The sequence below is a fragment of the Pongo abelii genome, chromosome 11 (genome assembly GCF_028885655.2).
Source record: "Pongo abelii isolate AG06213 chromosome 11, NHGRI_mPonAbe1-v2.0_pri, whole genome shotgun sequence".
Taxonomy (NCBI): Eukaryota; Metazoa; Chordata; class Mammalia; order Primates; family Hominidae; genus Pongo; species Pongo abelii.
In genome coordinates this window covers 62,599,843-62,612,096 of record NC_071996.2, presented here as the reverse complement: position 1 = coordinate 62,612,096, position 12,254 = coordinate 62,599,843, and the positions used below count along the sequence as shown (strand labels likewise).

Here is a 12,254-nt window from a genome sequence, read left to right as displayed (position 1 = left end):
TTTGGCACATAGTATATGCTCAATTAAAGTGTGTTAAGTAGTGAATTTTTTGAGCACTCAGTGTATGCCTATGGGACATCTAACTGGTGAATGCAAAATTAGGAGATATATACATTATCTCATCCAGTTACAAGCATTGGAAGTAGACTTTATTCCATCTGTTTTATAGATGAGGCTCTCATGATCACACAGCTTGAGTGATATAGAGGGGTGGGCTTTAATCCAGGTCTGTCTTGCATCATTATCATATGGCATCTTAACTAAAAGCAAAAAATAAAAATAACTAAATAAATAAATATGCACAGAGACACACATGCACATCAAATATCTTTTATGTGCTTTCTGGATTATCTCATTTGGTCTGATTACAAATTCTATTTCATATCATATGTGGATGAAAAGAGCCAAACTCTGTAAAATATTCGAAGAGATTTATTCTGAGCCAAATATGAGTGACCATGGCCTGTGACACAGCCCCAGGAGATCCTAAGAACCTGTGCCTAAGGCAGTCAGGGCACAGCTTGGTTTTATGCATTTTAGGGAGACATAAGACATCAATCAATACATGTAAGATGTACATTGGTTCTGTTCAGAAAGGTGTGACAACTCAAAGGGGACGGGCAGGACTTTCAGGTCATAGTGGTTGGTGATTGGTTGAAAGAGTTTATCTGAAGACCTGGAATCAATAGAAGGGAGTACCTGCCTTAAGATAAGGGGTTGTGGAGAACAGGGTTATTATTATGCAGATGAAGCGTCCAGGTAGCGGGCTTCAGAGAGAATAGATTGCAAATGTTTCCTAGAAGACTTAAAAAAGGTTCCAGATTCTTAGTTAATTCTCTCTTGGATCAGGAATAAGATCTGGAAAGAAAAGACGATTCTCTGCAGAATGTAGATATTCCCCACAAGAGACAGCTTGGTCAAGCCATTTCAAAATATATCAAAGAAATATATTTTGGGGTAAAATACTTTGATTACTTTCAGGACCTGCTATCTATCATGTTGGCATCTTATTGCTACAAAGAGTCTGCTTTGTCAGTCTTAAGGTTTCTGTTTTTTTGTTAATGTTGGTCAGCTGTACCTGAATTGCAAAGGGAGGAGGGTATAATAAGGCATGTTGGACCACCCACTCTCATCACGGCCTGGACTAGTGTTTCAGGTTTAGTTTAGAATGCCCTTGGCTGAGAGGAGGGGTCCATTCAGTTGGCTGAGAGGCTTATATTTTTATTTATGGTTTACAAACATAAAGTAAGCAAGTGGATCTTCAGTTAGGAGACCAGATCTAAGTAAGCACAATTAGCAAGACACATTTGATACAAAATATCTACACTCATACTGCACCCCTCACACACACACTTTTTTCTCATTTTTTTTCTTGTCTTTTGATGACGGTGCTTAAAGACAAAGAGAAAAGATGCCCCTCATCCCCTCAAATCTGCAAGTGTTTTGGGGCTGTGAGAAGCATAGAGCATTTTGTTTTACAGGTAACGGCGACTGTGACTGTGGTGAATGTGTGTGCAGGAGTGGCTGGACTGGCGAGTACTGCAACTGCACCACCAGCACGGACTCCTGCATCTCTGAAGACGGAGTGCTCTGCAGTGGGCGCGGGGACTGTGTTTGTGGCAAGTGTGTTTGCACAAACCCTGGAGCCTCAGGACCAACCTGTGAACGATGTCCTACCTGTGGTGACCCCTGTAACTCTAAACGGTAATGTCTCTGCTTTTCTCCATTCCTTATGTGGATAGGTTTATAGTGATCAAACTTACAATGGCATTTTGTAAACTCAGACCTCAGATTGTATTTGCTGGTTTGGTCTCCAAACATCCATCAAAACACACACAAACCCACAGGGCCTCTGTGATCTTCAGCCTGGAACATCAATCTCTCGCTTACCTCTTTCTCAGTCCTGATTATCCAGAATCACAATGTCACGTTTCTGCTAGAGACTAGCTTGGGGAAGTAGAGCTGATGTCCCACACTGATAACATCAGATCACCTCTCCATTACAATACCAGCTACACAGAAGGAATGCCCTGGAGGTAGACGGATGACACCCACATGCAGTCAGTAGCTTTTCAGGGGAAACAGACAAGCTTCTTTCTTAACTAGAAGTTTATAGCCTGACCTTACTGATTCATTCCTATCTATAGACTCACAGAGGCAAAGAGGCAGAAAGACGATCTTAGCTTTCAATTCTCTCCTGCTTCTTTACCACCCATGCTCTTTGGCGCCTTTCTTTGGTTGCCATTATACACAGCTATTGTGTATTGTGTTTTCTTTTATATCATATGCACAATAACAACAATAAAACCTCACAATTTCTTAATGAAATTGGGGCCACATTTGTAGGTCAAGTGAAGCGAGCCTCCAAAGTGGCTGTTATGATATTGCAGTGGATAATGTATTATGCAGCAAATATGCTTCAGCATTTCAGATTTTCATGAACTCTGATGCCCAAAATGGTGACATTTGCATTTCTGACATAAACAGAGTGAGAAAAGCAATTTTTCACTCAGTGGTTACTCACCATTCAGGTGTCAAAACTTCTCTGCCACTGTCACTGGCAAACTAAGACAAGACGCATGCCAGGAGAAGCATGAGGACATGATTAGGATGATTTGAATAGGATCTAATGGAAAATGTCTCTTCAAGATGTTTCTTCTATTACTTTTCTGTTTTATCTTCTCTATAAACATGATTCAATCTTAAATCTGAATTACAAGATAGGAAATTAACAATCAAAGCCATTTGAATTTGGGGAATCAGGTAGTGACCTCCTTGGGATTTATGTTAGTTTTGAGATGAGTCCATTTTTCCATTTATTCATGCATGTATTCATTTATCAGTGAGGTATTAAGTGCCTACTATATGCCAAGAATCCTGTTATGCCATGGGCAAAGCAATGATGACTGAAACAGCTACAACCTCTGCCTTCACAGGTGCTGGGAGTCTAGTGGGAAAGATAGACATCTTTTAAAGTGATTGCAATGCTGTCTAGGCTGACAGTTTTAATAGGGGGAAATAGAGAGTGCTATGGAACTCTACAGCAGGGGATAAGGCTACCAGACTAGCTAGTGCAGCCATCAGTGAGATGCACAAAGACAAAGAGATATTAAGAGCTTCCACAATCACCAGACCCCTTCAAAGCCACTCCAAATAAATATACAATCTAGATAAATGCAATGTATTTGCAATGCCAAGGCAACTTCACAGTAAAACCTTCCCCACTGCCTGATAGGTTGCTCTTCCTATGGAAAAATCCTGAGGCTTCCACTGCAAAGGAACCGATTGGTCTAAGGTTTAGTGAAGGTCTGCCTAAGGAAGTGCAGTTTCAGCTGAGATTTGCTGAGTTATGGGTGCTGGTGGGGTGTTTCAAGCACTTAGCAGAGCATACATTTCCATGGCCAGAGGAGACAGAGACAGCATGTGTGTCCACAGTAAGAAAACTTTTGCTGTTTTTGAATTACAGCAAGCACAATCTATTTGTAAAGTGATTTTCAGCACAAGATTAATTCAGGGTCTAAATTTTACTTTGCTATATAGATGTCTTTAGAGTAGCTTAATTCTTGGACGATGTTCTTGGAAATGTACTTTTCTATAAATAGTGATCTTTTATTTAAAAGCCTGTATTAATGAGGATTCAGGCTCTAATCCACAGCTTTTGAGATCCACGCTCTAATCCACACCTTCATTAAGACTTAGACTTATTCAAGAGTTACAGAAAGGTGAATTGTGAAAATAATCATATAAGACATATACAAAGTTCACTAATCATTCTTGGAATTCTGGTTAAGGTATAGACCATTTCTGTTAAGAAATTCAAAACTTCTCCTAGTCTCTAATCATATTTTAGGAACATATGCTCTCTGTAGGAAAAAGTAAAATGAAAACAGCTAAATCTATTTATTTTCTTTGATTGTTTGTTTGTTTACTTAACCAATCAGGAGCAATCATTACAGGTAAATGAAAATAGTAGCTATTATCAAGACTGGCTCAGGGAACATTGATTACTGAGTGGAACTCAGAATAATTCAGTGTTCACTTGGACATTACCCTACTATCCTTTTGAAAGTAACAAAAGATAATGACATCTACGAGATACTCCTATAGCACAAATTGCAACAACAGCAGTAAAGCAATATTCAAGCTGCAAATCTATTTTCCACCAGCATGAACTGATACACTGTTGGATACTGTCCACAGGAGCTGCATTGAATGCCACCTGTCAGCAGCTGGCCAAGCCCAAGAAGAATGTGTGGACAAGTGCAAACTAGCTGGTGCGACCATCAGTGAAGAAGAAGGTTCTGCTTGTCTTAAATTGTTTTTCATTTCCTTATGTAGTTCTTGAGAGGCGTAGTTCTTGACCCTCTGTGAATCGAGGGCTATTTAGTAGCTTAACCTTATTTGTACCAGGGCATCAGCTCACCCACATTCATTTTTTAAGAGTAAATGCATCCTATAAGACTAGAAACTTGATGTCTCAGGACACAAGCATTTCAAAGTTGTAGCTATTCTATTTGACTTCAGCTCTGTTGCCAAGTTCACCTCTGCTTAACAAATTCAACTGTAGAGAATTCCAGAATGCTATATTTTTCAAACTAGAAAGGGAGAAAAATTGAAGAAATGGCTAAATGTTAACCCCCAAACCTGAATTCACCCTTTATCATCCAATTGCTTTATTTCAAGATAAGATAAAGCCAACTGTAAAACAGTGTTCCAGATGGTGCCTCCCAGATACTGGGTGGTTTCTGGTTAGTGGCCATTTTTCCTCCCCTCGATATACTTTTATTCCCAACCTTCCAAATATGGGCATTACAATGACCATCCTCAATTCCCTGTTGCCTCACCCCCCAAATACAAGAAAGACCTACTCCCTTTAACGGCTAAGCAAACTTCTCTTGCTTTCATCTGTCATTTTAAATTTAATTACTTAGAATCAGAGTCTAGTGGCAAAGTTTCACCTCAAATATTTAAATAGCTTGTTTTTTTAACTGGCAATACCTTTTAAACAATAATTTGTGGACTTTAAAACAAAGATGATGACTGACTCTTCCAACAGACACAACCTGGGAGAATTTAATTTTGTATCATCCTGAACTCGCTGCATTATCATGCGGTAGAATTGCTACTCTGCACACATTAGAGATGTGGCCAAGATGTAGCTCAGGTGAAGTGAAATAATCAAGCCAATAATGTGTGACCCTCCAGGATGTGTCTCTTGAATAGATGGAATTAGAATACGGAAATTAATCCATTTCCAGCATGGATTGAGTTAATGAACTTTATATTGTTTTGAAGATTACTTACATTGTCTGAAAATTGAGAGTTCTGACTATGCACAATTGGATTACCCTATATGGAGGGTCATGATAAGTGCTCATAAAACCCCTCACCAATGCTTTTCTTGTGACCAAAGATAAACATGCCAAATAGCAGTAAATTGGACAAGATGGTGTGCGCCTTACATTACTACCAAAGGCGAGATACATGAAAGCACTGAGCAGGCAGCCTCTGTGGACTTCCCACATTAGTACCTGGTGCAAAGTCCTAGCATCACCTTCTGGGCTCATTTCACAGCAAGCACTGGGGATATTTACCAAGTGTTTTCGAGAAATGCATAAAAATTGCAAAAAATGCTCTGCAAATTGCTAAGCCTCAATTCACTAGCAACATGGGAAATCTAATGTGTTGAGGAAAAAAAGGAATAAACCTTACATACATGTAAATCATAATGGCAGGAACAAGGTACTTACTATATTTAAGTACACAGGTTTTTTTGGTAGATGATCATAAACGCTGAGATTGGAGAGGAAGACTAGGGCTCCAGTGGCATTTAAAATATTTACATTATTCTTTTTGTGTATTTGACTAAATTATTTCAAAATAGGGAGATACAATTATTTGTAACTCAGCAATTGAAAATAAAAATTGGATTACTAATACCATTTAAAGCACTAATCTGGATGAATTTGAGAGAAAAAATGTTTTTAATTCAGACTGTGTTTAAAAGCCACTTTTCTAATGAGCCTTTTTATAAGCTTTATTTCAAGTTACTCATCCAGTTATGTTACTGATCATACTACCTTGAAATGATCGCATCATATTTGTCTTTTAACAACCTACCCTTCCCCCAACGAGAGGAATTTTATTTTACTCCTGGGGAGTACTCCCCAGGAGAAAAAAAAAAAACAAAACATAACTTTATAATCTGTATGAATTGTTCCTCAATTATGCTGTGGGTGGGCACATCAAAAACATGTTATTAACCATATTCATCCCATTTTACTGAGAGTCTTTTTTTTTTTTTTTTTTGACACAAGGCCTTACCCTGTCTCCCCGGCTGGAGCGTAGTGGCGTGATCAAGGCTCACTGCATTCTAGACCTTCAAGGCTCAGCCTCATGAGTACCTGGGACTACAGGCGCATGCCACCATACATAGTGTAATTTTTTGTAGTTTTTGTACAAATGGGGTTTTGCCATGTTGGCCAGGCTGGCCTCAAACTCAGAGCTCAAGGCATCTGCCCACCTCAGCCTCCAAAATTACTGGGATTACAAGCATGCACCACAGTGCCCAGCTTGAGAGACATATTTTTATTTACCCTAACATACATGTACTCAGAGAATTGTTTCTCAAAGTATATTCCATGCAACCCTAGATATGAAAGCATTACATAGAAAAAGGCGCCCCTGGTAATATAAATCTTAGAAATAGGAAACTAGGTTTCTTGTTTTCTTTGCAGGACTTCTGAGAGTTGTTATGCATTTAAATTAAATGTGCATTGTGAATCATCAGGAATGGCAAGGGGAGGAATTGGAATAAATAAAGGATTCCCAAACTTATCTGACCATAAACCCGTTACTTTTTCCTTGGGAAACGTTGTTGTTTGTTTGTTTTCATTTTTGTTTTTTTGAAAACTGCTAACTAATCCTAGAGCTGAGGTCTTAAACATATGGCCATCTTGACTCAGTGGTGCAGATGCTTTGTATTTTTCTTTTTCTTTTTTTTTTTTTAATTTTATTATTATTATACTTTAAGTTTTAGGGTACATGTGCACAATGTGCAGGTTTGTTACATATGTATACATGTGCCATGTTGGTGTGCTGCACCCATTAACTCATCATTTAGCATTAGGTATATCTCCTAATGCTATCCCTCCCCCTTCCCCCCACCCCACAACAGTCCCTGAAGTGTGATGTTCCCCTTCCTGTGTCCATGTGTTCTCACTGTTCAATTCCCACCTATAAGTGAGAACATACGGTGTTTGGTTTTTTGTCCTTGCGATAGTTTGCTGAGAATGATGGTTTCCAGTTTCATCCATGTCCCTACAAAGGACATGAACTCTTCATTTTTTATGGCTGCCTAGTATTCCATGGTGTATATGTGCCACATTTCTTAATCCAGTCTATCGTTGTTGGACATTTGGGTTGATTCCAAGTCTTTGCTATTGTGAAGAGTGCCGCAATAAACATACGTGTGCATGTGTCTTTATAGCAGCATGATTTCTAATCCTTTGAGTATATACCCAGTAATGGGATGGCTGGGTCAAATGGTATTTCTAGTTCTAGATCCCTGAGGAATCGCCACACTGACTTCCACAATGGTTGAACTAGTTTACAGTCCCACCAACAGTGTAAAACTGTTCCTGTTTCTCCACATCCTCTCCAGCACCTGTTGTTTCCTGACTTTTTAATGATCGCCATTCTAACTGGCGTGAGATGGTATCTCATTGTGGTTTTGATTTGCATTTCTCTGATGGCCAGTGATGATGAGCATTTTTTCATGTGTGTTATGGCTGCATAAATGTCTTCTTTTGAGAAGTGTCTGTTCATATCCTTCGCCCACTGGTTGATGGGGTTGTTTTTTTCTTGTAAATTTGTTTGAGTTCATTGTAGATTCTGGATATTAGCCCTTTGTCAGATGAGTAGGTTGCGAAAATTTTCTCGCATTCTGTAGGTTGCCTGTTCACTCTGATGGTGGTTTCTTTTGCTCTGCAGAAGCTCTTTAGTTTAATTAGATCCCATTTGTCAGTTTTGGCTTTTGTTGCCATTGCTTTTGGTGTTTTAGACATGAAGTCCTTGCCCATGCCTATGTCCTGAATGGTAATGCCTAGGTTTTCTTCTAGGGTTTTTATGGTTTTAGGTCTAACATGTAAGTCTTTAATCCATCTTGAATTAATTTTTGTATAAGGTGTAAGGAAGGGATCCAGTTTCAGCTTTCTACCTATGGCTAGCCAGTTTTCCCAGCACCATTTATTAAATAGGGAATACTTTCCCCATTGCTTGTTTTTGTCAGGTTTGTCAAAGATCAGATGGTTGTAGATACGCGGCATTATTTCTGAGGGCTCTGTTCTGTTCCATTGGTCTATATCTCTGTTTTGGTACCAGTACCATGCTGTTTTGATTACTGTAGCCTTGTAGTATAGTTTGAAGTCAGGTAGCGTGATCCCTCCAGCTTTGATCTCTCCAGCTTTTTTTTTTTCTTTTGGCTTTGGATTGACTTGGCAATGCGGGCTCTTTTTTGGTTCCATATGAACTTTAAAGTAGTTTTTTCCAATTCTGTGAAGAAAGTCATTGGTAGCTTGATGGGGATGGCATTGAATCTATAAATTACCTTGGGCGGTATGGCCATTTTCACAATATTGATTCTTCCTACCCATAAGCATGGAATGTTCTTCCATTTGTTTGTATCCTCTTTTATTTCATTGAGCAGTGGTTTGTAGTTCTCCTTGAAGAGGTCCTTCACATCCCTTGTAAGTTGGATTCCTAGGTATTTTATTCTCTTTGAAGCAATTGTGAATGGGAGTTCACTCATGATTTGGTTCTCTGTTTGTCTGTTATTGGTGTATAAGAATGCTTGTGATTTTTGTACATTGATTTTGTATCCTGAGACTTTGCTGAAGTTGCTTATCAGCTTAAGGAGATTTTGGGCTGAGACGATGGGGTTTTCTAGATATACAATCATGTCATCTGCAAACAGGGACAATTTGACTTCCTCTTTTCCTAATTGAATGCTCTTTATTTCCTTCTCCTGCCTCATTGCCCTGGCCCGAACTTCCAACACTATGTTGAACAGGAGTGGTGAGAGAGGGCATCCCTGTGTTGTGCCCATTTTCAAAGGAAATGCTTCCACTTTTTGCCCATTCATATGATATTGGCTGTGGGTTTGTCATAAATAGTTCTTATTATTTTGAGATATGTCCCATCAATACCTAATTTATTGAGAGTTTTTAGCATGAAGGGTTGTTGAATTTTGTCAAAGGCCTTTTCTGCATCTATTGAGATAATCACGTGGTTTTTGTCTTTGGTTCTGTTTATATCCTGGATTACATTTATTGATTTACGTATGTTGAACCAGCCTTGCATCCCAGGGATGAAGCCCACTTGATCCTGGTGGATAAGCTTTTTGATGTGCTGCTGGATTCGGTTTGCCAGTATTTTATTGAGGATATTTGCATCAATGTTTGTCAAGGATATTGGTCTAAAATTCTCTTTTTTTGGTTGTTTCTCTGCCAGGCTTTGGTATCAGGATGATGCTGGCCTCATAAAATGAGTTAGGGAGGATTCCCTCTTTTTCTATTGATTGGAATAGTTTCAGAATGAATGGTACCAGTTCCTCCTTGTACCTCTGGTAGAATTCAGCTGTGAATCCATCTGGTCCTGGACTTTTTTTTGGTTGGTAAGCTATTGATTATTGCCACAATTTCAGATCCTGTTATTGGTCTATTGAGAGATTCAACTTCTTCCTGGTTTAGTCTTGGGAGGGTGTATGTGTCGAGGAATTTATCCATTTCTTCTAGATTTTCTAGTTTATTTGGGTAGAGGTGTTTATAGTATTCTCTGATGGTAGTTTGTATTTCTGTGGGATTGGTGGTGATATCCCCTTTATCATTTTTTATTGCATCTGTCTGATTCTTCTCTCTTTTCTTCTTTATTAGTCTTGCTAGTGGTCTATCAATTTTTTTGATCTTTTCAAAAAACCAGCTCCTGGATTCATTAATTTTTTGGAGAGTTTTTTGTGTCTCTATTTCCTTCAGTTCTGCTCTGATTTTAGTTATTTCTTGCCTTCTGCTAGCTTTTGAATGTGTTTGCTCTTGCTTTTCTAGTTCTTTTAATTGTGATGTTAGGATGTCAATTTTGGATCTTTCCTGCTTTCCTGCTTTCTCTTGTGGGCATTTAGTGCTACAAATTTCCCTCTACACACTGCTTTGAATGTGTCCCAGAGATTCCGGTATGTTGTGTCTTTGTTCTCGTTGGTTTCAAAGAACACCTTTATTTCTGCCTTCATTTTGTTATGTACCCAGTAGTCATTCAGGAGCAGGTTGTTCAGTTTCCATGTAATTGAGCGGTTTTGAGTGAGTTTCTTAATCCTGAGTTCTAGTTTGATTGCACTGTGGTCTGAGAGACAGTTTGTTATAATTTGTGTTCTTTTACATTTGCTGAGGAGTGCTTTACTTCCAACTATGTGGTCAATTTTGGAATAGGTGTGGTGTGGTGCTGAGAAGAATGTATATTCTGCTGATTTGGGGTGGAGAGTTCTGTAGATGTCTATTAGGTCTGCTTGGTGCAGAGCTGAGTTCAATTCCTGGATATCCTTGTTAACTTTCTGACACGTTGATCTGTCTAATGTTGACAGTGGGGTGTTAAAGTCTCCCATTATTATTGTGTGGGAGTCTAAGTCTCTTTGTAGGTCACTAAGGACTTGCTTTATGAATCTGGGTGCTCCTGTATTGGGTGCATATATATTTAGGATAGTTAGCTCTTCTTGTTGAATTGATCCCTTTACCATTGTGTAATGGCCTTCTTTGTCTCTTTTGATCTTTTTGGTTTAAAGTCTGTTTTATCAGAGACTAGGATTGCAACCCCTGCCTTTTTTTTGTTTTCTATTTGCTTGGTAGATCTTCCTCCATCCCTTTATTTTGAGCCTATGTGTGTCTCTGCACCTGAGATGGGTTTCCTGAATACAGCACACTGATGGGTCTTGAGTCTTTATCCAATTTGCCAGTCTGTGTCTTTTAATTGGAGCATTTAGCCCATTTACATTTAAAGTTAATATTGTTATGTGTGAATTTGGTCCTGTCATTACGATGTTAGCTGGTTGTTTTTCTCATTAGTTGATGCAGTTTCTTCCTAGCCTTGATGGTCTTTACATTTTGGCATGTTTTTGCAGTGGCTGGTACTGGTTGTTCCTTTCCATGTTTAGCGCTTCCTTCAGGAGCTCTTTTAGGGTAGGCCTGGTGGTGACAAAATCTCTCAGCATTTGCTTGTCTGTAAAGCATTTTATTTCTCCTTCACTTATGAAGCTTAGTTTGGCTGGATATGAAATTCTGGGTTGAAAATTTTTTCTTTAAGAATGTTGAATATTGGCCCCCACTCTCTTCTGGCTTGTAGAGTTTCTGCCGAGAGATCTGCTGTTAGTCTGATGGGCTTCCCTTTGTGGGTAACCCGATCTTTCTCTCTGGCTGCCCTTAACATTTTTTCCTTCATTTCAACTTTGGTGAATCTGACAATTATGTGTCTTGGAGTTGCTCTTCTCGAGGAGTATCTTTATGGCGTTCTCTGTATTTCCTGAATCTGAATGTTGGCCTGCCTTGCTAGACTGGGGAAGTTCTCCTGGATAATATCCTGCAGAGTGTTTTCCAACTTGGTTCCATTCTCCTCGTCACTTTCAGGTACACCAATCAGATGTAGATTTGGTCTTTTCACATAGTCCCATATTTCTTGGAGGCTTTGTTTGTTTCTTTTTATTCTTTCTTCTCTAAATTTCCCTTCTCACTTCATTTCATTTATTTCATCTTCCATCACTGATACCCTTTCTTCCAGTTGATCGCATTGGCTCCTGAGGCTTCTGCATTCTTCACGTAGTTCTCGATCCTTGGCTTTCAGCTCCATCAGCTCCTTTAAGCACTTCTCTGTATTGGTTATTCTAGTTATACATTCGTCTAAATTTTTTTCAAAGTTTTCAACTTCTTTGCCTTTGGTTTAAATTTCCTCCTGTAGCTCGGAGTAGTTTGATCGTCTGAAGCCTTCTTCTCTCAACTCATCAAAGTCATTCTCCATCCAGCTTTGTTCCGTTGCTGGTGAGGAGCTGCATTCCTTTTGAGGAGGAGAGGTGCTCTGCTTTTTAGAGTTTCCAGTTTTTCTGCTCTGTTTTTTCCCCATATTTGTGGTTTTATCTACTTTTGGTCTTTGATGATGGTGACGTACAGAAGGGTTTTTGGTGTGGATGTCCTTTCTGTTTGTTAGTTTTCCTTCTAACA

The 12,254-nt window shown here is 39.1% G+C and overlaps 1 protein-coding gene across 2 annotated transcripts in view; it reads left to right on the top strand.

Annotated features, from left to right (window-relative positions):
* The window catches only part of ITGB6 (integrin subunit beta 6), a 101,319-nt gene that overhangs the window by 72,181 nt on the left and 16,884 nt on the right, over positions 1 to 12,254 (top strand). For both annotated transcript variants that reach the window (NM_001131561.1, XM_024242886.2), the window contains 2 exon segments: positions 1,482 to 1,704; positions 4,201 to 4,298. In NM_001131561.1, the coding sequence (NP_001125033.1) occupies positions 1,482 to 1,704; positions 4,201 to 4,298 (321 nt within the window).